The following is a 27,648-nucleotide window of genomic DNA, read 5'->3' on the forward strand; positions in this document are numbered from 1 at the left end:
TTTATTAAATCCAAGAAAATATACCAGTATAGATCCTCTTGTAGTTCATAAGCATGATGATTGGCTTCTCACAGTCACGTGAGATATGCCTCCCTCAAACCTGGTTACACCATAAGCACATTATCCATCTAACATGAAAAGAAAAAATATATACATTACATATACCAGTATATGCCAGCATAACATCAAATCTAGCAGGAAGATCATTACATGTGGATACTCCCTGGGGCAGGGGGGTGGTTCTCAGTAAAACCATTTTAAATATATGGTAGGCACAGGCAATTGGGAGATGTCATCCAATCCTATTTAAAAGTAGAAGTCAGTAGTATGTGGCATATGAAAAAGCTACACATTTCTTTTCAGTCTCAAAAATACAAAACATTTGATACTGAATACAGATGCAAATTAAAGTCCGGGAAGTATGAGACACATTTTAAGTCATTTTTTTAAGAACAAGAAATAAATCTCTAACCAAAAGAAAGTTAGAGTAGTATTTCAGGTGAGTCTGATTCAAATTACAATTTTACAGACAGTAATGTAATCATACACCGCTTACTATTTTGGCAGCTCACAGGTAACAGGATGACAGGGAAAGTTAATGTTTCTAGGTGCAAAAGGATCCAAAATTGAGGGATACCAAAAAACATTAAGCCATTTGACTTTCTGCTTTTGAGCACTCCCTAACAATGAGGAAGTGTGAATCTAGATGACTGAATAAGCTACCTGTACTAACTCCTACCCTCAAATTGCTGAAAGAGAAATGAGAAGCAGCCCTGCTGTTTTGAATCAGGAACTAAAATCTATTGAAACAATAACAGGACAGTGTTAGCTCCCTGAGAAGATGAAATACAACCTTCACCGTGTATTAGTTCCCCAATGTTGACGCACACGCTTAAATTCTGCACTGTTAAATGTCATAGCAAAAATTGAATTCTTTTAAACAGCAGTAACCCCCAGTGAAATATTTGCATCCTGATTTTCACCAAATGTTGCTTCTGACTCATTTGTTTCAAGGATTAGCAAGGGTCTGCAGCAAGGGTGAGAAAGTCAGAGAAATAACTGTTTTGAAGGACAGCCTTCAGAAACAAAGCAAAACCAAAGGAAACTGAAGTTGCTCTGGGATGACAAGGCCATTTCCTCACTTCCTATAAAGCAACACACACTAACAACAGGAGGAAGGAGAAGCAGCACAAACATTACTCCTCAGCAAGGCCTACTTCTAACCCCCCTACCTAAAACAGCAACATCCTCTCAGCCCTGAACTCCTACACAACGTTCTTATACAGAATATAAGCTCCTAAAAGCAAGAAACTTCGCTGGGTTTTGTTTCCTTAATTGATAAATCCTCGTGCCTAGAACCATTCCTGGGACATAGTTCCTGCTCAATAGATATTTTTGATTAAATGAACAATGCTATTCTCTGTCATCACTGAAGCCTACAGGAACTCAGTCTATTTCCTACCTTTATACGTTAACCGACCAACCTTCAAGGAAAAGTGGCAGTAAAGGTCACGGGTGTTGATACCACGTGTCACACTAAAAGAGATATGCCCACTTCTGCAGGTCTATAGGGCTCTCATTAAGTGGAATAAGAAGGATTCAGCATACTGTGAAAAATTTATACCATGTGCATTGTAGAAGATGAACAAGTATATGAATGAAAATTCAGTATATAAAGTAAATTACTACCTGACTTCTCCATCATTTAAAATACCTGGTGAGTTTCTTATAGGTGGTAGTTAACTACAGCATGTTAAAATTTTTTATTTTTGAGACGAAGTCTCGCTCTGTCGCCCAGGCTGGAGTGCAGTGGCATGATCTCGGCTCACTGCAAGCTCCGCCTCCCGGGTTCACACCATTCTCCTGCCTCCGCCTCCCGAGTAGCTGGGACTACAGGCGCCCGCCACCAAGCCCAGCTAATTTTTTTTGTATTTTTAGTAGAGACGCGGTTTTAGCGTGTTAGCCAGGATGGACTCGATCTTCTGACCTTGTGATCCGCCCACCTCGGCCTCCCAAAGTGCTGGGATTATAGGCGTGAGGCAACGCACCTGGCCAGCATGTTAAAATTTTTCTATTCTGTTCCATAGTTTGAACCTTAACAGAAAGACTATTTATTCAACCAATAATTAAATTTCAAACATAAATTATATTTAGCTAAAACAAGTAAACCCAGGATTTACCATTTAAGATACTATTTGGAAATAGGTTCAAATATGAAACGCTTTCCAAAGCAGGATCATATTGTAGCACACTCTGGCTTCTCAGTAAACCACAGAAATATATCCTACTTTTATAATTTTTCCCTTTGTATTTTCTCATAGTGAAAGCATCAAGGAAAACTTACAGCTGTGCAAAAGATGCACTGGCATTCCTGGAGTGTGGTCATCTTGTCCAGAGACTGCTCACACAGGCAGAGTTTGCAAGTAATGAGGGGGGCCGGAGCCAGGTCTCCGGGAGTGGGATTTTCAGCAGTCATGGCGAGATAGTGGAGCCTACCAGCTGAGCCCATCAGCCTGTCTTCAGCGTTCTTCAGTCTCCTCAATCCCTATAGAAAGGTCCAAAGCAGAAAATATTATATGGATCGATAAAGCTATTGTTTAGCCAACACATCTGGAAGTCAGCTGATCAAATTCTCACCCTCAGTTATCCCAAAACTTACAGCTAATGCATTTCTGGGAACGACGGGCTAGAGAGTGGTTTACCTACCTCAGCAAGGTATCCCTGAAGTCCTGAAATGTAAGCTGACCTCACTGTCCTGATTCACATCCTATGAGCTATGGAAATTAAAAGACCACTGTGGTGGGGTGGGAATGGGGAGATGTTGGTCAAGCTTACAAAGTTTCATTTAGATGAGATGAATAAGTTCTGGGGAGCTCTCACACAGCATGGTGACTAGAGTTAGTAATAGTACACTGTATACTTGCAAATGGCTGGGAGTAGATTTTAAATGACCTCACCACACACACACAAAGAAAAATGTGAAGTGATGATGTTCATTAGTTTGATTTTAGCATTTCACAATGTATACATAGAGCAAAACATCACATTGTATACCGCCAATGTAATTTGTCAATTATACCTTAATAAAGGTGGGTGGGGGGCGGGAAATATCACTTTGAGCAAACATATTTAGGAGTTGCATCACTACAATCAATTCAACAGACTCAAAAAGTACTTAAAATAGAATGTCATTCAAAAAGTTAAACAAAGAGGTAACATATGATCCAGCAATCGGGTATATACCCAAAAGAACTGAAAGCAGGGTCTCAAAGAGATATTTGTACACCCATATTCATAGCAACATTATTCACAATAGCCAAACAGTGGAGGTGACCCAAGTGTCCATCAACAGAAGAATGCGGCTGAGTGCAGTGGCTCATGCCTGTAATCCCAGCACTGCGGGAGGCCGAGGCAGGTGGATTGCTTGAGGTCAGGAGTTCAAGACCAGCCTGGCCAACATGGTGAAACCTCATCTCTACTAAAAATACAAAAATACAAAATTATCCAGGCACAGTGGCACGTCTGTAATCCCAGCTACTCAGGAGGCTGAGGCGGGAGAATCACTTGAACCCAGGAGGCAGAGGTTGCAGTGAGTCAAGATTGCGCCACCACACTCCAGCCTGGGTGACAGAATGAAACTTCGTCTCAAAAAATAAAAAATTAAAAAGACAGAAGGACAAAAAAAATGTGGTCTAAATATACAATGGAATAAAAAGAAATAAAATTCTGACACATGCTACAACATGGATGAACCTTGAAGACATCACGCTAACTGAAATAAACCAGACAGAAAATCAAATATTATATGATTCCACTTAAATGAGGTACCTAGAGTAGTCAATTCTGAGAGATAAAAAGAATCGAGGTTACCAGGGGCAGGTGGGAGGGGGAAATGAAGAGCTACTGTTTGTGGGGGTTTTTTTCCTAGAGACAGGGTCTCTCTCTGTTGCCCAGGCTCGAGTGTGGTGGCACAATCATAGCTCACTGCAGCCTCGAACTCCTGGGCTGACATGATCCTCCCGACTCCACCTCCAGAGTCAGCGTATGCTTCCTCACCTGGCATGTTCAACAGGTACAGAGTTTCTGCTTGGGATGATGAAATAATTGTTTTCCTCATTTTATAGATTAATTGTGGTACTGATAAGTTAGGTAATCTGCCAAAGTTCTCAGAGCTTGTACATGGCAGAGCAGAATACAATCCCCAACCTTGAGGCCACCAAGCCCAGTGCCAGATCCATTACACCAGAGCTGCCTTACATGGATATCACATGGACAGATGAAGCAGAGAAAGGAAGGAGGAAGAGGGGCAGAAGGAGGAAAAGAGAGTTGAAGTCCATGACTACAGCTATCCTTAAGGTCCCTGAAGCTGCACAGGAACAAAATTTGTCTCCCCACACAGCATGACCATGGGAAAAGATGTCTTAAGACTGAAAAATAAAAACTACAGCCAAAGTTTTTCTACTAGATTGTTTTTGTTCTGAATCTTTATCTTTAAAAGAGACTAAATAATTGTGAAAATAATTTCTCTACATATTCATATTTTATATCACATCAGGAAATTTCATGTTCTGATTAAACAAAAGCAAAATCCTATAGTTCTTACTATTTTTAAAGAGCGGCCAATTCTAATAAATTCTGCCATAGAAATAATTGCAAATACACCTCCCCCTACAAGAACCAAGCTCTTTTCCTCTTAATTTTTGGACAAAAGAAACTACATGTAATCATTTGCTACCTAGTTCCAACAATAGCTTAAGTCTCAATATGTAAGTACAAAAGTACTAAAACAAGTAGGGGAAAATCAAATTCAATTAGATGGAAAGGGAAAAAAATAAATGAGATATTTGCTTGTCAATCTGTCCACATTCACTTTCTTAATGTCATACCAGAAAGTCAAGAATTACTAACTCTAGCAACCTGAAGCATTTAAGGTTTTTCACCTACTCCCAGTACTCAGTACCAGAAAACCTGATTCAAAATAATTAAATAGGAAGCTAACTAATGGTTAGTTTCCATGTGGGAGACATGGTTTTTTCTCAGCAAATGCCCGATAAAGTTCAAGACACAGCGTTATTCCATTAACTACTGAGGAGCTGTCATTCAAGAGCAAATTAAATTCAAATAGACCTGCATGTCAAATTCAGGATTTTGAGTTTTTTAAAAAAGCCTCTCTTTATGATAAACAGGGGTAAAAATGAATGACTTTATCTTTTCCTTCCTCCCAGTTCATGCTTAAACAACTATCATAAGCTTGCGTCTCCAATACTCCCCGGCTCATGGCACACAGTCCCACCAACTTCCCCATCTGCTGTCTTCTCATCTCTACATTCTCAACACTGCTTCACTGCTTATGCAACCTATTCTGAATTATCTTTCTTTCAAGAGAAATCCCAAGTAAAACAACAAGAAGAAACATAGGTAGTAAATGCTTCCTGAGTAGGAGAAAAGGGGTAATGACACAGGCCAGAATCATCCCACACCCCAAATGTCAAATACACTTAGCCATTTGGAGAAAGCTGGTGTGAATAGCCAATCCTGATGTTCTGACCTAGCGAGAGATCTAGGTACTCTTCAAGAAATCCAAGTATTTCTCAGTCTTACTCTATATTATTTTTTTAGAAGGAAACATTAAACAGGCCAAAGTTTTAATGTACTCTTGACAAACAAAGACATAATTGGAAGCCTCTTAGAAATTAATTGGATACTCTTGAAAGACATATTGGATTCCTCTAATAATACCTCAATTGTTATCCATAATTGAATACCTATAATTAGGTATTTCTTAGAAATAGTCTTCTTTTGAAGGTAGAACTAAAAATTATGGTAATCAAGACCATGTGAAACATAATTGTCTCTTACTATAAACAGTACGTAAGTTTTTACTCCTTAAAACTAAGGAGTTACATGCCTATAGGCTATGAAGTCAGTTATAAAAAATATACATAATTTTTATAATAGAAAAACCTTTACATAGCAGAGATGCATTTTGTTTTTTTAAAAATTCCAAGCATTCCAAAAAGGCAGGACTTATGACTCAGTGACATAGAGGAAAAATGTTACATATTTCATCTCCTTGAGACATGAACAATCCAAAATGATTCTTCAAAAAGTGATTTATTTTTCTGTGTACAATAACACCAATTCCCTAAAGCAATGGCTCTCAGACATTTTTCAAGCAATGAACTTTCAAAAAAACAAAAATCTTAGTCAAACCACCACTGTATAAAAGAGATTCAGGTAGACAAGTGCCAGCACCCAATAGTGGGTGTCCAGTGCCAGTCCCCTTGACCTTCCCCACTCAGCAGCCCCCCAGGCACCATCGCAGAAGCCTAAACCTGCACCATGCACAGATTAAAAACCAACCCTTTTGTTTTTCACTTTGGGCAAAACCAACAATGAATGTTTAAAAAATGAATGAAATGCAGGGAGCACTTCATTAAAAAAAAAAAGAATATCAAACAAGAAATCCTTTCACCATTGATTCATTGCAAAATGAGCTCTTCAAGCAGTAAACAGGAGAATCCTGAAAGCCTCTGATGAATTTCCCCACACCTGAGATGCCAGTGAATGGCTCCAAGGTTTCCTTGCATTTCTTCCTTTGTGTCATATTAAGATTCACTGGTCTTCACAGCATGAAACCCCCAATAGTAGAGCCTCAGGAAGCTCAGGACATTTGATAACACACTCCTAGCTCCTCCTGTCCCTCCCATCAGGCCAAAACTTCACAGGGGTGCAGGCAATTCACATCCACTCCCCTCCAGGTTTCAAGAAAGGTCTTCATTCCAGAGAGAGGCTAACTCACTCTTACTGCCTCATACCTCACATTTCTATCAAAAATAAAAAAGTGACTCGAATTATCCACCCTACCACTTGATTTTAAAAGCTAACAATTATAATTACTTTTACAGTGATTACAGATGTGACTGTGCCTCTCACTGAGTGTCAAGAACCCCTTGTGAAAGGAATTTTGGCAGAGAATGCAAGGGGCACCTTGAAACCTGACAGCTGCCTTTCAAGTTTAGGCATTCTAAGGTTGGTAGCAGTATCACTTGCTTACATATACCTAATCATAGAACGAGACAGATTGGTTGGGCCACGTAAGGAAGGAAAGCCATTCTAAAACATCTGAGTTTGCACTAAATTACCAGGAAAGGAGAACCAGCAGTTGTACGTGCTCTATGTGTCTCTTGCACTATAAAGTGTTCATTATATGAGAAGCAAGTACTATCTGATAGGAAAGAATGGAAAGTCACCTTTTCCCTCATGTGTTTTCATTAGAATTGCCAAAGAAAGGAATACTTCAGCACAGGATGTGTAAGGAATTTTCATATTCTGCTGGTGGCCTGAAAAAGCAATCTGCTCCAAAAATGCAAACGATGGGAAAGCCAACATTCAAAGCTTTTTTTTTTTTTTTTTTTTTTGGCGGGGGGATAGGTGACGGAGTCTCGCTCTGTCGTCCACGCTAGAGTGCAGTGACATGATCTCAGCTCACTGCAACCTCCGCCTCCTGGGTTCAACTGATTCTCCTGCCTCAGCCTTCCAAGTAGATGGGATTTCAGGTGCCCGCCACCACGCCAGGCTAATTTTAGTATTTTCAGTAGAGATGAGGTTTCACCATATTGATCAGGCTGGTCTTGAACTCCTGACCTCATAATCCACCCACCTCGGCCTCCCAAAGTGCTAGGATTACAGGTGTAAGCCACTGCGCCCAGCCATTCAAAGTATTTTTAACCAATGTAGTTTATGTCTGTTTGAATATCCAAAATCAACACAGTTATTCCCTTACACAAAAAGATGGTGTAACTGGAAGGGATAATGTTTTATTAGGATTCTTACCCTAATTATTATTAGGACACTTATCCCTAATTATTTTGGAATTTTTACATTATTATGCAGAAACTTTAAAATTTGGAGAAACTGCTAAAGCACAACTAAGGAGACTAAGAGAAATAGAAAGCTACTAAAATGAATCAACTAGATATTACTGATGCCACAGGATATTAATGTCAATAAAAATCCAGTTGATCTGCACTGAGGTCTTAATTCCAAGCCATGCTGTGAAATTCTAAGAGTTACTCAAGTACAGGAGACAAAACAGAAGAGGAGACATATGAATACTCTCAACGTGTTTATATGCCTTTGTGAGACATGGAGTCATTGCTGTGAAGTAGCTAGAATAACAGATATGAATGCATAAATATGGGAAGGACGTAGCAAAGGGGAAAGTTTTCGAGAAGGGTGGGTGGTGATGAAGAAAGGCTGAAGTGTTGCCTTGTAAAATGGAGACATATTCTCGGGAAGCTAACATTCTAATAAAGCAGAAAAAAAAGAGCAGCAATCTAAAGGTCCCATCCTTCCCTTGTTAGGAAAGCTATCCCCATACCAGCTAAGAACACACCAGGCAACCAGTTTCCACTCAACACAATCTGAAAATCAGCATTATGTTGATCTTGGTACTTCTGCCCAATAGAGTGGTTTAGTTAGCTACTGGTTCCTTTTCCTAACAGGAACTATTAGTGAACCCGGTGGTACTAACTGAGTCTAGTAAAGTGCTGACCATAATCAGCCATTAGCTGAAGTTCTACCCTAAATACAATCCAAATACAATGGCAGGGTGACCTGTTGGCTGGTAGCAGTAGCAAGAGCAATGAAGGAAGCAAGGTCTTATGGTAGACCTCCTTTGTGGCCAGTGTTGTAGCTCTACTCTCTGCTTGCATCTCCAACCAGCTCTCTGGTCATTCAAGGACAAGATGAACCAGCGTACATTCTTTCAATCAGAAAAACAGTTCTAATTCATGCCCTAACCTAAGAGGACATGAACAAATGGAAACATAGGCTGCCCCTCTCGTAGTCAGGGAACTGCAATTACTCAAATATACTGTATATCTATTAATTACTTTTTTTTTTTTTTTGAGATGGAGTCTCACTCTGTCTCCAGGCTGGAGTGCAGTGGCGCGATCTCGGCTTGCTGCAAGCTCCGCCTCCTGGGTTCATGCCATTCTCCTGCCTCAGCCTCCCTAGTAGCTGAGACTACAGGTGCCCACCACCACGCCCAGCTAATTTTTTGTATTTTTTAGTAGAGACGGGGTTTCACCATGTTAGCCAGGATGGTCTCGATCTCCTGACCTCATGATCTGCCCTTTTTAAAAGAATAATGCTGAAACCCAATGAGTACATACATGGTATTACACGTAAGTTGTCATTATTTGAAAAAACGAAATAGATTAGAAAATATCCTCTAGCATAAACAAACCCAGGAAACATTTAGATCTTAGACGTAAGAAAGTAAATATTCACCTATTTAGGCTCTGTGAGGTGGCAGTATTGTATCACTGTGCCTCCTGTGCACAGTTTATCACTGTGCCTCCTGTGGTAGAGAAGAGGACTTCTGTTTTCTCTCCACTGTTTCATGGCTTAAAGTGCTCAAAATGCACTTTATTTAGTCTATACTTTCTTAGTTTTAACATCGTCATCTCAACAGTTTCTAGGATGGCAATGAGATCACAACTTTGTAACTTGGAGACTATTAATCTTCTAAAAATGGAACTGATATGCAAATATAGCCCTATTAACCTTTTTGTGGGTTAAAAAAAAAAAGCAGGCACTTCACCAGGAAGGAGAAGCATCTTAAAGTATTAGCAAGAACTGTTTTCCAAACAATCTCTTTGCTGCTTGAAATTAGGTTATGGATAAAGTCTGTTACAACTAATTTAGTGAGATCTAATATTTTTTCCTACAAAAGATATATTGGTGCTGATGTCCAAGCATGGCCAACAATGTACATGATGTTGTGATAAGCTAACTCCAAATCCTACAGAGGACAGAACATCTGGCACATCTAGTTTTTTTTTTTTTTTTTTTTTTTGAGACGGAGTCTCGCTCTGTCACCCAGGCTGCAGTGCAGTAGTGTTATCTCAGCTTGCTGCAAGCTCCGCCTCCTGGGTTCACGCCATTCTCCTGCCTCAGCCTCCCGAGTAGCTGGGACTACAGGCACCTGCCACCACACCTGGCTAATTTTTTGTATTTTTTTTTTTTTTTTAGTAGAGATGGGGTTTCACCATGTTAGCCAGGATGGTCTCGATCTCCTGACCTCCGTGATCCTCCTGCATCAGCCTCCCAAAGTGCTGGGATTACAGGCATAAGTCACTGCGCCTGGCCCTTGGCACATCTAGTTTTAATATTTGCAAAATGCTGCTTTTTTTTTTTTTTTTTTTGAGGTGGAGTCTGGCTCTGTTCCCCAGGCTGGAGTGCAATGGCCCGATCTTGGCGCACTGCAAGCTCCGCCTTCTGGGTTCACGCCATCCTCCTGCCTCAGCCTCCTGAGTAGCTGGGACTACAGGCACCCACCACCACACTTGGCTAATTTTCTGTATTTTTAGTAGAGATGTGGTTTCACCGTGTTAGCCAGGATGGTCTCAATCTCCTGACCTCATGATCCACCCACCTCAGCCTCCCAAAGTACTGGGATTATAGGCGTGAGCCACCGCAACCGGCTACTTTTTCTTAAAAGCACATTTCTTCTTGCCTTCTTTCCATGTTCTCATTACCCTACAGGGTAAGGCCCAAGAGGTGGAAATCCATTCCCAGTTTTCCAAACAATATAAACTTATCAAAGAAGGTAGGAGTCAATATAAGAATAATAGCTCAATGATATTTTTAGCATGGCAATTTTGCATTCATCATGGTACCTACCTCTTCAATATCACCACTGTGCCTTGCCCACTCCTGTTTTAATCAGTGGTTCCCTGCCTCCCACAATTATTCACACAGCCCTGCTAAATAATTTTCTTCCCTCTGCCTGGCATAACAACAAAGCTCAGATGCAGGAAGGAACGCCACTTAAAGGCAGGTCAGACAATGATGTAATTAACCGATCAAGGAGAAGTGGTATTTCAAAGAGCCTTATAGAGCAAGAGCCAGGCTGATTTCTTGGGTCAGGACATTACCAGAAAACCAGAGCCGCTAAAGCACGAGTATCTAAATCAAAAATTTTTTTTCAAATGAATAAAAGCATGTGCCAATATTACCCCCTCCTGTTAAGGTTAAAAGTTTCATATAGAAATTTTAATTAGAAACAAATTGGAAACCAGTTTGGAAGAGGAATCTTCATCCCACCTGAGCAAAGTGCAGGTGTAGATTTTTGTATGTCTTTGCCAATTAATTTCCTATAACAGGAATTTATCATGAAGGAAACAAAGTCAACACACAAAGAACAAATTCTACACATTAGGTGCTAGGGATGTAAAGGTGATTAAACCCAGCTCCTACTTATTAAGAGCCAACTAGTTGAGGAGGTTTTCAAAGAGGATTTCATATAATCATATGCAGGAGAATGTGTGGGTTTATGGTTTCAGCCACAAGTCCAACAGAGAGAAATGAGTTGTCTTGTTCTATCTTCCCAAGAAAAACAAAGAACAAGTTGATGAAGGGCTGGGACTCAAACTCGTGACTTCAAAAGATTTGGAAAACAATGGGACATGGCTTTCAAAGTATGCTCTTAATAAATACTCCAAGCCATGTGATCAGAAGTATCTCCAGCTATAAGAAAAGTCTATTTCACTTAGATTGTTGTGTTTTGAATTCAAGAAAGAGATCTGATCATAGATGAGAAGCTCCTCATTCCACGTTGCAGAAGCATTGGTCATTTTTACTCATTTTATATATAGTTATCCATTTTTTAATAACAACTACGGTATGATACATTAGGTTCCAAAGTACTCACCGACTGGGTAAATAGCAAATGCCAAAGTTAATAAAACTAAAACTTTAGTCCAAGACCTCCCACATACACCTAAAGGTAAAAATTATGAATTAAAATATTTATATAAATTAACTTAGGTGTCATACCTCTTCGGCTACTTAATGGTCAAATGGTCAAGGTAACACTACCAAGAAAATTACAATGATTGAGGTGACAAACATCAAAGTACTTTTTATAATCTGGCAAAGCAACGCGAATTCAGAACTACCACTCCAGACCCAAGTCACTTCTGAGCTTATGAGAATTTCTTCAGGACACAGACCACATCTTAGCCATCTTTATATCCCAGCATCTAACCTAGCACCCAGCAAATCATAGTCACTCAGTAGTAGTGTGCATAATTTTTCTGATTGTACATGGAGAAGAGAAAATATTAAAGGCCTGGTTCTCATCTGTATTCACTTCCAGAAATTCACAAGCTGAAAATATTGACCATTTGTTTCAGGTAAGGAGCTTCTATAAATTAAGGTAGGCACCCCTGAAAGAAATGTTTCAGAACTTAGGGGCAATGGCTACAGATACCTATTCCCCAAAGTCCAAGTGAAAAGCATGACTTGTCTGGCAGCTTGGCCCTTTTCCCACATCCAAAATAATCAGTTGTACAAAGTAGACTTAGTCCCAAAACTGCTCAGACTTTGTTCCTTCACTAACACCTGGGTTCAGCATGATTCCTGACCTCTAACTCAAACTGGAGATTTCAAACACTAAGAATTTCACTCTCCAAGAAAGTAATTCATAAAGTCAAGGCCAGGGGAAACAAAGAAGCCAGGATTAGCAGAAACACTTCAGAGAAAGGATTCTGACATACATATAAATGTTTCTAAATGTCTAAAATATGGAAATGACATTTCAAGAAGGAAATTTTAAGTGCACCTCCTCAGCTGAAAAATATTCATGCTACTGAAGAGAAAGACGTTTTTCAGGAAGTTAAATGTTCATACCAGGTAGACAAAATAAGCTGCTTCTTTCCAGAGAGCGCATACTTTTCTCTCTGCTGTAGGGTTTGGCTCCAAAAACCTGGTTCATAATCTGAGACCCGAAAACTGATTATTTTAAAAAGACATGTCTTGAGCTGACCTAGTTTGGAAGCCTGAATGCCTTTAAATTGCCAATGAACTGAAACCATTCATGAGAACGGGGCTTTTGAATGCTGAGAATGTTCTTTGGGGCTCAGCACAAAGATATTTGGCATAGATGACTGTAAATATTTATAAAACTCTGGGTAAATGGGCAGGATTTGACCACACTCAAGCCCTACTTCCAGCATAGTAGTGTAGAAGAAAGTTATCTAGGGTGATTAGTTTGGGGTTTTGGGGGGTTTTTTGGTTGAGTTTTGTTTGTTTTAAATAAAAAGCCAAGCAACCCAATTCTACTACTCAACATCTTTTTCACGTTCAGATGTTTACCTTTTTTTAATCATCGAGATCATTAATTAGTCAGAGACTACTTTCGAAACTGAGGTTTCTCCCTTTCCCACTTTTCTAAGTTTATGCCCACTACAAAAATAAAAAATAAAATAAAAATGCCAGTCAAAGGAGTGCAAGGGCAGAGCAGGAGTTGTGTGAAACCACGACCTTGGATTTCATAATGCAATTATCTACAAGTGGCTTTGTGGATCTGCTATAGGTTTTTCTCCCCCTCAAGATAGTTTTAGAAGTATTTAAGGCACTGCTGCCCATGAAAATGACCCAGGTTGTGAAGGAAAGATAAACTAAGGAGAAGGAGGGACTCACAGAGGGATTCGATGTAAATGGACCAAGAGGCTCATTTCAGTGAAAGCTGCCGCAGACAGATACTCTAATTAGCCAGCAACTCAGTTAGGACTGGCTAGGTTCCTTTTGCCTCTTGCCCACACCCTAAAAACTGAGTCATCCCAAAGTTCATTTATTTTGCTTCTGGGCACAGACACCCCCTAATCTGCTTCTTCAGAAATGTTATATACATTGTCATTTAATTTATACCTCTCAATGTTCAAATAAACGTCCAGAAATGCCAAATCGGAAGAGCAGAGATAGCCCCGTTAAGAACCTCAGAGCTAATGTTTTGATAAGATACATGTGGCAGAAAGCAATATGAAACTGATAGTCTGTTACAGGAACATGAAAAAAGAACATTTCCCAGAGAAGGGAATTAATTTCTGGGAAATCTTTATGTGAAGAGTATATACGCATGAGGAGTAGACTTACAGCAGGATCCTTGAAACTCATGAGAAAAACAAAAGGTGTTCTAGAAAGAATAAGCAAAAGATACCTTTTCACTGTAGAAACGACAATCAGTTCGATTTTAACTTGAATTTGAGAATGGCTCTTGTAGAATCAGAGTTTCACTGTTTCATCAGCAATTACCCGATAAAATAAGCACTATAATGCATAATCCGAGATTATGCCAACTTTTGGTCTCCCCTTAAGACCTAGGGAGAGGTCTGGTCTAATCTTGGATTCTACAATACATTCTATTATAGCAACTGTTTTATTAGAAATGAAACTACTTTCCTTTAACAAAGGCATTTTTCTTTTAAGTTAACAGGTGTTTAAGGCATTCAGAATGAATTCAGTTCTGTATGGTTTGAGCACTAGAGACAGAAAATTGAAAAATCCTGGTGTCACAGACAGTCGCCTATCCTTTTCCCTTAGTCTAGCAACACCATTCCGGTCTTGCAACGCCTGTAGCCTTTAAAAAGCTCGCTAAACCTACCTGGCAGGAGACCTGCGTTCCTCCGCCGCCGGGCTTCTCAGTAGCGTCCCTCGCGCTCACCGCCAGTCCGGGCTGCTGCTGGCACACCGGACAGGAGGAGCTCTTTCATTCTCTCCGTCTTTCCTCCGTTTTCTGCGGCTGACAGCTTTACACTTTGCAAGATTACAACAGGACTCGCGCTCCCAGACCTATGGGTCGGGAGGAGGCGGAGTCTCCGACCGCCTCCTCGCCCTGACTGGCAGCTGCCATGCCCGGGAACGTTGCAGCGCGAGCGTGTGGCACAGCTCGCCAGCAGCAGCGGTAGCAGCGCGTTTATTTATACAGGAAGCTCAGGCGCCGCACTTCCTACTTCCCATCTGGGTTGTACTTCAGCTGCAGGTGATGGCCTTAACCCTATCCGAACCCGGACGCGCTGCCCAGGCTCTACTACTTGTCAGGACCTGTCTCTTGTTCTCCTGGGACCGCTGTTGCAGGAATTCAGAGCAGGGGGTGCAGGCAGCTGCCCCTAGCGCCCTTCTCCTGCCCAGACAGGGGCATTCACCTCTTGGCCTTAAGCGCCTGCTACCTCACAGGCCACCTTTCTTTATTTTCTCCCTCCTTCCCAGCTCTTTAAATCTCTTTCTTCTACTTCTAACAGCCCAGACCTGCCTTCCCACGTGGCAGACAACTGTTTTATAGAAACACTTCCCATGCATATCTCATCAAAAAACAGCTTGTACCTGACTTGTCCTTGTGCATCTAATGATGAAATTAGAATACCCGTGAATCAAATCGGGAATAATCTTAGTTTACCTCATAAAATACAGACACTTCTTGATGAAACAATGATTTCACTTGAAGTGCTTTGTAACTTAACTGGTTGTACCCTCAATTAAATAAAAATGTAACAAAATAATCCAGAAGCTGTGAGGTATTGTGAAGTGCTTCCTCGCTCCAAAACCTTGGACACTTCATTTGTGTGACATTCATAATGAATCGCATACCTACTTATTCCCCATATCCCCCATAGATCACAATCACCTAAGTCTGCTGAACATTGCCATTTAGGAATGTCGCTCTGACACAGGAATCTGTGTTCACTCTGCAACCCCTCTCTACTTTTGCAACCACTGTCAGGAATGTGCTTCCTAAAAGGAAGGGACTCACAGGCCCTTTGTGGAAAGGATCTGTGCACGCCAACAGGCACCATTCCAAACGACACAAGCAAACACTGCTTCTCAGCCCTCCAAGTTGAAGAAAACCTCTAGGTCAAAGTGAAGTGCTGAAGAACACAGTGTATCTACATGTGCCATGCTAGCACAGGTAGGAGGACCAGCTCACCAGTCAGGGAGGAAAAGAAAAAGGACGGGGGCAATAAGATGGTAGGAGAACCCACAGTAGGATATTTGAGCTTGAAAAGTCTCTTAGCTATTTTAGCAAATAACCTGATTTTAAAAATAAGGAAACTGGGCTGGGTGCTGTAGCTCACGTCTGTAATCCCAACACTTTGGGAGGCCAAGGCGGGCAGATCATCTGGAGTCAGGAGTTCAAGACCAGCCTGGCCAACATGGTGAAACCCCGTCTCTACTAAAAAGTAGCTGGGCGTGGTGGTGGGCACCTATAATCTCAGCTACTCGAGAGGCTGAGGCAGGAGAATCGCTTGAACCTGGGAGGCAGAGGTTGCAGTGAGCCGAGATTGTGCCATTGCACTCCAGCCTGCGCAACAAGAGCCAAACTCTGTCTCAAAAAAAAAAAAAAAAAAAAAAAAAAGGAACTGATGTCCAGGGAGATTTAAGAGATTGGCCCAAACCAGACACAGGCCAAGCTAGAATGAGACCTAAATCTGAGTTACATTAGGAAGGTGAATGTAAATGAAAACCATCCCAAAGGGTGTCCAACTTTCAGATTTAGCAATGGCTTAGGTTCTGAGATAATCTATTTCAAGGAATTTTCTTGGTATAGTGACCATTTTGGTGGACAGGAACTAGGAAAGATAAAAAGCATCCTCTAAGAGGTTAGTTTATTCATTGGTGTTGATGCAAATCTCCTGAGCCTTTCAAAGTTCAATACAGAGTCCACTTTTCAAATTACCATTCATAAATTATAATCTCTTGTTAACAGGATAAGGGAAGAAGCTGCTGCCAATATGAATGAGAACATAGGTTAAGCATGAATAGTGCTGCCTGTTATCCTAAATATTTTGCACAACTGAGTAACATCACCGCTGATTATTTTCAACCATGCAACTATGCAAATTTTTTTAATTGCAGTCAAAATTTAACAAGACTAAATAAATATGTTGAATGCTATAATATTATGTGAACAAACTCTCTCAGATCTTCCTAAGGAGTCTACAGTGTGAATGGATATTCATTCTCTGGAGCATGTATTGATCTCCTCCCAGACAAGCTGCTAGGTTCTATTAAGATAATGATATTAGACATGGTCTCCCTGTCCTCAAAGACCTCTCAATCCAGGGAAGGAGTAAGACAAGCAAATCAATTATCAGGGTACTGATAGTTGTACCCAATGTGTGAGTGATACATGATGTGTGATATGATAGACTTAAGCATGATGTGCTATTGGGAGCACAGAAAAGAAGAATTTAAAGGAAAGGAGTTGATGAAAAGAATCAAGTCTTCTCTGAGAAGGTGATTATATTAATCTGTTCTCACATTGCTGTAAAGAAATAACTGAAACTGGGTAATTTATAAAGAAAAGAGGTTCAATTGACTCATGGTTCTGCAGCTGCACAGGAAGCATGGCTGGGCAGCCCTCAGGGAGGTTACAATCATGGTAGAAGGCGAAGGGGAAGCAGGCATGCATGTCTTACGTGACTGGAACAGAAGCAAGGTGGGGTGGGGCAGGGAAATGCCACAAATGTTTAAACAACGAGGTCTCTCAAGAACTTCTTGTCACAAAAAACAGCACCAGGAGACGGTGCTAAACCATTTATGAGAACTCTGTCCCTATGGTCCAGTTACCTCCCACCAGGCCCCACCTCCAACATCGGGGATCACAATTCGACATGAGATTTGGATGGGGACAGAGATCGAAACCATATCAGTGATTTAAATCTGAGTCTTCAAGTAGCCCAACAGGGGTAGTAGAGAAGGGTAAACCAGGCTGAGCAAACAGCCAAAACAAAGGCTTAGACATGAGACTCTGGGTGAAGTTTTTCATAATTTGGACAGAGCTGATACATCCAGAATAAAAGAATGAGGGTCTCAGCTAATGTAGTGACAACTATCTGGCAAAGGAAGGGAACCAATGGAGAGAGATTTCAGAAATAGAACTGAGGGAACTTGGTATCTGATTGGATGTTATATCAGTCCATTCTCACGTTGCTATAAAGAAATACCTGAAACTGGGTAACTTATAAAGAAAAGAGATTTAATTGGCTCACAGTACTGCAGGCTTTATAGGAAGCATGATGCTGGCATCTGCTTGGCCCTCTGGAGAGGCCTGTCACATGGTCAAAGTAGGTGCAAGAAAGCGTTTTGGGGGGAGGGGGGAGGCGGGAGGGAGGTGGTGCTACACACCTTTAAATGACCAGATCTCACAAGAACTCACTCACTATCCCCAGGACAGTACCAAGAGGGATGGTGCTAAACCATTCATGAGAAATTTGCCCCCACGATGCAATCACCTCCTACCAGGCCCCACCTCCAACAACGAGGATTACATTTCGATATGAGATTTGGGCAGGGACACACATCCAGACTATATCAGATGCAGGGGGATAAGAGAAAAAGAATAGCCCCAACTGCTGGCACCACTAAGAGGGGGAATAAAAGAGAAGTGATGGTAAGGAAACCATGATAATTCAAATTAAGATCTATAGAATCAGAGGTGCCTCTGGGGCATACTGGAAGAACTGACTACTAGGCTATCAACAGAGAAAGATCTAGGGTGGAGAGTCATTTGGGAATTGCCATCATTTAGGTGGTGGCCATAGATGAGATTACCAAAAGCTAAGACAACCCACATGCTATAGAGGGAAGCAGAGGCTTTGGACCTTGGCAAACTCCACTACCTACTCATTATTATGTAAACTTAATGAAGTTATTTAACATACCTGAAACTCAGTTTTTTCATCTATAAAATCGGAATGATGACATTCATCTCATAGGCTGTTGTGAGGGTAAAAGTGGTTTTCTAAGTAGCTACCAAAGTGCCTGATACATGGAGATGCCTGCATGATACAAATCTTGATGGGCCAGGGTGGTGGTTGGGGTGGAGGCAGTGACTGGCAGCTCCTGGAATTGTGTACTGTACAACCTGCTCAGCTGTACACCATGGTCCTGGCCTGATACACATTAGGAACTCAGTCAGTGTTATTTATCTAAGAAAGGGAAAGGGGAAGGAAAAGAAAGGGTTAAAAAAAAGAGAACCCAAAAGAACATCAGTATTTAAAGGGTAGGTAAAAAAGGAGCCCTCAAATAAGTCTAAGAAAAAATTGCTTATTTTATACTACAAAAATAAAGGTAGGCCAGGCACAGTGGCTCATGCCTGTAATCCTAGGACTTTGGGAAAATCGCATGGCCTAAGCCCAGGCGTTCAAGATTAGCCTGAGCACCTGTGATAGTGAGACCCTGTCTCTACAAACAATAAGAAATAAATTAACAAGACATGGCAGCACACACCTGTAGTCCCAGCTACCCAGGAGGCTGAGGCAGGAGGATCACTTGAGCCCAGGAGTTCGAGGCTGCCGTGAGCTGTGATCACACCACTGCACTCTAACCTGCGCAACAGAGACCCTGTCTCAAATAAATAAATAAATACGTATATTTAAAAAAAAATAAATGTAACATTTCATATTTCAAACTGAGATGTAAAATCCAGACACTACAATCTACAAAAATATTTTTTAACTTTCTGAGCAATGACATATTACAAATTGTTCACCAGAGATTGTGCCTGTAATCCTAGCACTTTGGGAGGCCAAGGCAGGTGAATCATTTGAGGTCAGGAGTTCAAGACCAGCCTGGCCAATGGCTCATGCCTGTAATCCTAGCACTTTGGGAGGCGAAGGCAGGTGAATCATTTGAGCTCAGGCGTTCAAGACCAGCCTGGCCAACATGGTGAAACCTTATCTCTACTAAAAATACAAAAATTAGCCGGGTATGGTGGCACATGCCTGTAATTCCAGCTACTCAGGAAGCTGAGGCAGGAGGAATTGTTTGAACCAGGAGGCAGAGGTTGCAGTGAGCCGCGATCACGCACCACTGCACTCCAGCCTGGGCAACAGAGCAAGACTCTGTCTCAAAAAAAAAAAATTGTATTAACTGATAATATACCTAAAGTCATATAAAAGCAGATCAAAATAAATCTAAAACATACTTAAAGTTTTCCCTGCATGTGAGGCCAAAAAATAAATATAATTTACAGATCCTATATATGTGTAAGACACTGAAATAATATATATCATACTACATAATATATAATATATAATAGGTATATATTATAAAGTGCATTATACCCCTACATAAGAATCAACAAGTAGAATTTATTCTTTGGAAAATTATTCTCTTTAATCAATAAAGAAAAGTCTAGAGTTGTTCTTGATATTATCCTTCTATTCCACCTTAGTACCTACGTTAGAAACACATACCTTAGACTTTACATCTTCCTTACATCCTGTGGTTAAAACATAATTTTTTTAATGGTTTGTTCGGTCTCAATAAATCAGATGTAAGAACCCAACTATTGGGAAACCAGCTTCTGCAATAGATGCAAATCTCTCTCCACAGGAACAGATACAAGGCAAAGGTCATGGTGTTCTGAGAGTTTGGTCATTTCTCATTTCCAAACAGCTACAATTTAATTTGCGTTTTTCTATTGCATCTAACGGGGTGGATCTTATTCTTTCAGCATTATTGAGTGTTTGCATCTAGAACTAAGAGTAAGACAATACAAAATAAGACTATTACAAAATAGTATGATAGAAACTATGTCGGAGATGTATTCAGGGTAGCACAGCAGTCAAAGAACAGATATCAAACTACAGAGAAAGTGAAACTGTGGGCCAGGCACGGTAGCTCATGCCTGTAATCCCAGCACTTTGGGAGGCCAAGGCAGGTGGATCACAAGGTCAGGAGATCGAGACCAGCCTGACCAACATGGTGAAACACTGTATCTACTAAAAATACAAAAATTAGCTGGGCATAGTGGCGCATGCCTGTAATCCCAGCTACTCGGGAGGCTGAGGCAGGAGAATCACTTGAACCCAGGAGGCAGAGTTTACAGTGAGCTGAGATTGTGCCACTGCACTCTAACCTGGTGACAGGGCGAGACTCTGTCTCACAAAAAAACAAAAAGAAAAAGAAAAAAAAAAGAAAGTAAAACTGTGACTAGAGGACATCATCCAGTTACATACACACATATAGGACATACACATACAGGACATACATCCAGTCATGTAGTATGATAACATAAGTTTCACAAAACTTGAGACATGTCATCTTGGTTCTATTTCATACTTAACGTGAAGCATCTCAACGTCTTACAGAGCAAGTCAAAACCAACTGGGACCCAACAAGAAAAAACAGAATCATCTCCAACTGCCATTGCCATTATTCCACATGAGAGCCCATAATGACTCAGGATAGAGAGCTGAATGAGAGAGCAAGTCTCCACAGGATTCTGTCGTCCAGGACTCTCATATCCTATATGACACCACTAGCAAGTTATGGTTAAGGACCAATGACATCTCGGAGTTCAGCACCTCACTCTCTCCAGAAAAAAATGATTCTGCACGAGCCCTGAATTAAAATTCTCCACTACAGAGTCAGATGAAATTGTCCTGATAATCCTTATGTTTGCAAAGTTTATGGTAATCCTGCTATTACTGTCACCTCCAAATTCCTGCATAAGACAATCAATTTTGGGGGAAAAAAATCCCCAGTGTTCCCATAGTCATCACCACAGCCAGTGTATTAACTAGTTTACAGGAAATGAAGCACTTCGTACTGTGCATCTGCATCCAGCATTGACACAGAGGACTGCCCTGAATTAAGATTCAAATTACTTCTTGGCTTAACAGATGGGGAACTCAATTCTTGGAATTCAGACTCCACCCTACAGACACCACATTAGTCACAGATAGGAATATTATAGATGTTAACTTTCCAGTAGGACTTTATTTTGAAAGGCACCTTGAAAACTTGTTTTCTCTATGACAGAAATGTCACGTCCTTCTTTTCTCCACTTCTCCTTTCCCCATCTCCTCCCTCTTCCCGCAAAATAGTGAATCACCAAGTCCCCAGTGAAACCAGGAAACCAGACAGAGTTAACAAACACTGCCATCTGCAACAGATCAAAGAAACAAAAGTGAAGACATGGAAGCCAGGGATGGATGGAGTATGGAGAGGAGCAGAGAACCACTGCGTGGGGAAATAAATGCAGGTACTTCAAGGGGGAGGGATCCTGTCCTGGATCTTACAGGAGAAACAATATCCCCTATGCTGGCAAAGTCTATTTCCCTTCTACAGTTACTAGTGGGTACCTGCAGCCCTCTATACCCTCCATACCCATACCTTGAGAATATGTCTATTTAAATAAGCAATCATCACAGTCACGTGACGTGTCTTTGTAAAGTGCATTTTTCCAAGGGTCTCAAAAATAACTTTTAAACTCTTATTATGCCTGATCAACAAAACTATGCTAATCTCATGAAAGTCACCATGTCCCTAGATGCAAGGAATTATCTTGGAAGGCCAATAGTGAAGAAAACACCTTCTTGCCCAGGGTCATCTCCACTCCAATGCACAATCTTTTCCTCCCTCCTCCAACCCAGCTTCCTGTATTCCTCTTCTGTGGCACGTATAAAGCACTCTCATTGTTTACATGCCCATCTCCTTCAACAGTCCTGCAAGAAGAGTGTCATCATACATATATTTTTTTTACTTTCTATTCACATCAGCTCCTCACTCACCTATTTTCCTAGGGGGTCTTCTAACCATTTGCATTGTTCTCTGTGCTCCTTCATCAGACTACGTATAGTACACACACACACACACACACACACACACACACACACACACCCCTATCTTAACTCTGTGAATCATCTATTTATTCCCTTTATCCATTTTGCCTTAGTATAGCTTATTTTTTCCTGTCAATTTATAAGAGCTCTTTGTAAATTATCATTAATAGTACCTTTCCTGCAGTATATTTTACAAATACTTTTTCCAGACATAGCTGATGTCTACTGATTTAACATTACTGCTGCCACACAATGGGTTTTGACTGCATATATCTGATATTTATTCCTTTTCTTATATAGTTTCTGGGGTTTCCATCCTTTAAAAGGTTTCCTAAGCTTTAGCTTGTACATGTGTGTTTTTCTGGATTTTCCTGTGAAATGGTAATTTGTTAAATTTGTTTTTCATCCATCAGGGAATTAACTTTATATCATTTATGATGAGTCCTGTTGTATTTTAACCAGATAGAGAACTACCTATGCCAGAATAATTTAACTCATGATTTTTCCACTGAATTGGACTATAATATGTATCAAATATTATCTGTATTCTGATTTATCTATTCTGAAGCATCTATTTTTGAATCTATTCTGTTCTAATGTTTGTGTATTGCTAAGCCAATACTATCTTGATTACAGTGATTTTATAGCATTCTTATTTTTCATACTTTCCTTGAATAGGGTGTTTGACAATATAAAGCTTTATAGTCATTTTATGTAATTTTTGAACACTACATTGCTATTCTATTCTGAATTGCAAGAACTTTATATATTATGTTTATTTTTAGAGTTTTATCATATAATTTGAGGGAACACATATCCCCATTTCTTGGTGCTCACTGGTAAAATAGAAGATTTCAGTTCATATATTTATCTTGCATCCAGCCATTTTCCCAAATATTTTAGTAATTCTACTAGAGTGGATTTTTAAATTTAGTCTCATGTTTGGTGGTATGTGCACAATCATGTCAGCAACAAAAAAAAAGATGCTTTTATTTTTTATTTTCCAGTAAATATATCAAAAACACAACTTTTTATCTTGTTGCATTTGTTAAAACACAAAAGGTAATGATAAATAAAAAAACTGATCACAGGCTTTCCTATCTAGATTCTTATGTAATTGTTTTAATAGTTCATTTATAATGAAGTTTGCTAGTTTTTTCACAGTCTTTATTATGTTTAAGCAATTTCCTTCTATTCCTCCTTAAGAGTTTTATTAGGAATAGTACTTTGTTAGGAATAGAACTTCATCAGATGGCTTTCAGAGACTATTAATATAATTATGTTACTCATCTTTTATAGTTTTTATATAATGGACTAAGTGGCTGGATTTTCTGATATGAAACCAAATTCATATTCCTGGAATAATACTTTCTTGATCATATTGTATTATCCTATACTGGTATTCAAGACATGCTGGCTTCATAAAGCAAATTGAGGGAATACTTATTTTTTTCTATAATCTGGGATAGGTTGAATAACACTGTAATTACCTGACTTTTAAAGACAGAACGACCATAAATTTCTCATTCAAACCAGGACACTTTGACAATGAAAGAAGATGCTAATAAATAATGGAAATGATGGAACTTTTAAAATATACACTAATTGACAAAAATAATTGGTTTTATTGTATTGGTGGACTAATAAAATAGTTCAAAAATGATCTTCAAAAATAAAACTTTTCTTAAACTTTTTTTTAAGAGATGGGGTCTCATTCTGTTGCCCAATCTGAAGTGCAGTGGTGGAACCATATCTTACTGCAGCCTTGAACAATTCTCCAGCCTTAGGATTGCAGGCACATGCCACCATGCCCAGCTAATTTTTTAAATTTTTTGTGGAGATGGGGTCCCACTGTATTATCGAGGCTGGTCTCAAGACATACTCCCACCTTGACCTCCCAAAGCACTGGGATTACAGACATAAGCCACCACACCCAACCTAAAATATTTTTATATTGATCAATGTTTATATTAAAAATATAACAAGGGGCTGGGGGGCCCATGCCTGTAATCCCAGCACTTTGGGAGACCGAGGTGGGTGGATCAACTGAGGTCAGGAGTTCAAGACAAGCCTGCCCAACATGGCGAAACCCTACTGTGCATGTATAACTTTTTTTTTTTTTTTTGAGATGGAGTCTCCCTTTGTTGCCCAGGCTGGAGTGCAGTGGCGCAATCTTGGCTCACTGCAAGCTCTACCTCCCAGGTTCATGCCATTCTCCTGCCTCAGCCTCCCGAGTAGCTGGGACTACAGGCACCCACCACCATGCCTGGCTAATTTTTTGTATTTTTAGTAGAGACAGGCTTTCACCATGTTAGCCAGGATCGTCTCAATCTCCTGACCTTGTGATCCACGTGCCTCAGCCTCCCAAAGTGCTGGGATTACAGGTGTGAGCCACTGCGCTCGGCCTTTTTTTTTTTATTTTTTCATTTTTTTTCTTGAGACGGAGTCTCGCTCTGTGGCCCAGGCTGGAGTGCAGTGGTGCAATCTCGCTCACTGAAAGCTCTGCCTCCCGGGTTCACGCCATTCTCCCACCTCAGCCTCCCAAATAGCTGGGACTACAGGTGCCCACCACCATGCCCGGCTAATTTTTTGTATTTTTTTAGTAGAGGCAGCTTTTCACCTTGTTAGCCAGGAGTGTCCATGTATAATTCTTATAATTCTTTCCATCTTTTATGCATCTGTAATGCATTTGTTTCCTTATTCCTAATCTTGTTATACGCTTGCTCTTTTTCCAGTATTTTGTCTTATTTAACCTTCCTACATTTTTTCCTTATTCCATTAATTCTCACTTGTAACTTTATCATCCCCTCTTCCTACCTTGTATATATGTTGTTTGTTTGGTTTATGAGGGGCTGGAGGCAGGTACGTGTTTTGCTGTCCTCTTCTTTATGAATAATAAAGATATTTACTGTTATAAATTTTTTTCCAAGTAAAGTTTTGAGTATATGCTATGCCTTAAATATTTGGGTATAAAGTATACTTTGTTATTCCTCTCCAAAGAACCTTTTTCTTCTCTTATATTTTCTCTTTCATCAAAGGTTTATCTGGGAGACTGTTTCTTAGTTTCCAAGTAGTTATTTTCTGGTCATATGTTTAGTATTGGTTTCTAATTTAATTGGATTGTGGTGAAGAAATGTGATCTAAAAAATCTCTACTTTTATATTTGTTATAGTTCTACTTTATTTTGGCCAAGTAGGTTAATAGTCTATTTTTCTAGTTATTGGGGTTTGGAAAATTACACATATCCAAAGAAATGCTCCCTGAAATCCTCATGGTGATGTGGCCAGGCAACCTGCCCTGCCCCCTAAACATTAAATCACAGTAACTATTGCCCCTGTTTCATTGTCCCATTGCAAAATGCATTCTAACTTACAAATCTGGAAACATTATACCACTAAGTAGAAAACAAGGCAATTAATTATTTTTAATAGTCAGATGATTATTTTTAATAGCCTGATGATTGTATCACCTGGGAATTTAATCAAAACAAACCAAAGGCATGCAATACTCCTGAGTTATGCCCAGCAATAACTTGGTTTAAGTTTTCATTTTCCAACCTGGCATCTCAATTCATACTCAGTATTAGTAGCTCAGGCAAACCTGCTGCCCACCCATAAATCCAAAAGAAAACTATCTGTCTCATACATCAGGAAGGCCTCAGCATGATTCACTGAACCCTTGAGGTGAAAGAGATCAGAACTAATTCTTTTTTTTCTCAGCTCACTGCAACCTCTGCCTCTCGGGTTCAAGTGATTCTCCTGCCTCAGCCTCCCAAGAAGCTGGGATTACAGGTGTCTGCCACCATGCCTAGCTAATTTTTTGTAATTTTAATAGAGACGGGGTTTCACCATGATGGCCAGGCTGGTCTCAACCCGACCTCAGCTGATCCACCCACCTCGGCCTCCCAAAGTGCTGGGATTACAGGCATGGGCCACCGTGCTTGGCCAGAAATATTTCAAATACAAGTAATCCTGAAATATTTAGTCCCACTGAGGGTTGACGATTCTGTACTCAGATCAGCACTGGTGATACAGGACTCGTACAATGAACACACTTGAGAGCGGAAATCTTGTTTAAAATCACCAAGGAAATTCCAAACTTCCACAAAAGAATTAGCGGATATTTTAGCAAGGGTACACTTGGAGGCAGGATGTTATTTCTTCTGAAACTTCATAATGATAAAGTGGAAGCTTCCTCAGCTCTCTGGGAGTTTGAGAAAAAAAACATATTATATTACTGAATATCTATTGTGTGCCAGGCATGGTACTTGGTACTAAGCATTCTACATACATTATTTCTTTTAATCTTTACAAAAGTAGTCATTATTTTTTTTAAAAAAAAAAAGCTTATCTACTTATGAACTGCTGATAAGTATCACATTTTTAAATGGTTAGTGACTGATACAACAGGAAAGCCTCATTGAGGCATAGTATTAGCTATAAAGTTGTCCCACAAAATGGGACATTCACTATTTAACCATTTAGGGTTAAATTGAGACTCCAGTATTTTTGCCTCTAAGTCAGGAAGAATTACCTTAAAATTTCTAGGATTTCAGTTTGTGATTTCAGCAAACATTTGTTTCAAACACAAACTGTTATACCCACCCATTTATTTTTTTTTTTCTTTAAAGAGACAGGAATCTCATTATGTTGCCTAGTTTGGTCTCAAACTCCTGGCTTCAAGTGATCCTCCTGCCTTGACCTCCCAAAAGTGCTGGGATTGCAGGTGTGAGCCACCATGTCCAGCCCATTTACTCTGAGGTAATTGTTACATAATGAATTAAATATTCAAGCTCTTCTAATCAAATGAGCTCATGAAATCTAATCCCACACCTGACTTTTATTTATACTATTGACCTAAGCACCACAGAGGCAATTCTAACTACTAACCTAAATGATTTTTTAATTGGCACAAAGTTCAAATATACACCCTACCTTTCATTTTAGATTCATCTTCTTTTCCTCCATCTTCACTTTGCATCTCAGTTTCAGCCACACTAAACATTTCTAAGTACTCTAAATTTCACACTCACAGATGGTTCTCCATTTACCAAGGCCATTCTTCCCTGCCTTTTCCACCTGACCAATAGCTCTTCATCCCACACACACACACAGAAAAAAATGTCACTCAAGGTGTATCTTTTCTGGAATCTCCCTCCTACTCACCTTTCCCCACCATATAGTTAGACATCCTCTTCTAGGCTTCCTCTCTTCTATAATGCTCTTAC

At 40.1% G+C, this 27,648-nt stretch overlaps 1 protein-coding gene and 1 non-coding gene across 5 annotated transcripts in view; one reads left to right on the forward strand and one right to left on the reverse strand.

The window, feature by feature from the left end:
* RNF144B (ring finger protein 144B) overlaps positions 1-27,648 on the reverse strand; it is a 200,393-nt gene that overhangs the window by 67,029 nt on the left and 105,716 nt on the right. For 3 of the 4 annotated variants that reach the window (XM_063632236.1, XM_063632235.1, XM_063632237.1), the window contains one exon: positions 2,345-2,545. In XM_063632236.1, the coding sequence (XP_063488306.1) occupies positions 2,345-2,545 (201 nt within the window). Of the gene's footprint in view, positions 1-2,344; positions 2,546-14,455; positions 14,754-27,648 lie in introns of those variants that run through there. The other variant, XM_055263259.2, reaches the window with a different exon arrangement.
* On the forward strand, positions 33-134 carry LOC129473885 (small nucleolar RNA U13). The gene has a single exon (XR_008654411.2). It is a non-coding gene; the product is annotated as a small nucleolar RNA U13 (small nucleolar RNA).

The sequence above is a fragment of the Symphalangus syndactylus genome, chromosome 23, assembly GCF_028878055.3.
Source record: "Symphalangus syndactylus isolate Jambi chromosome 23, NHGRI_mSymSyn1-v2.1_pri, whole genome shotgun sequence".
In the NCBI taxonomy this organism is placed as follows: domain Eukaryota; kingdom Metazoa; phylum Chordata; class Mammalia; order Primates; family Hylobatidae; genus Symphalangus; species Symphalangus syndactylus.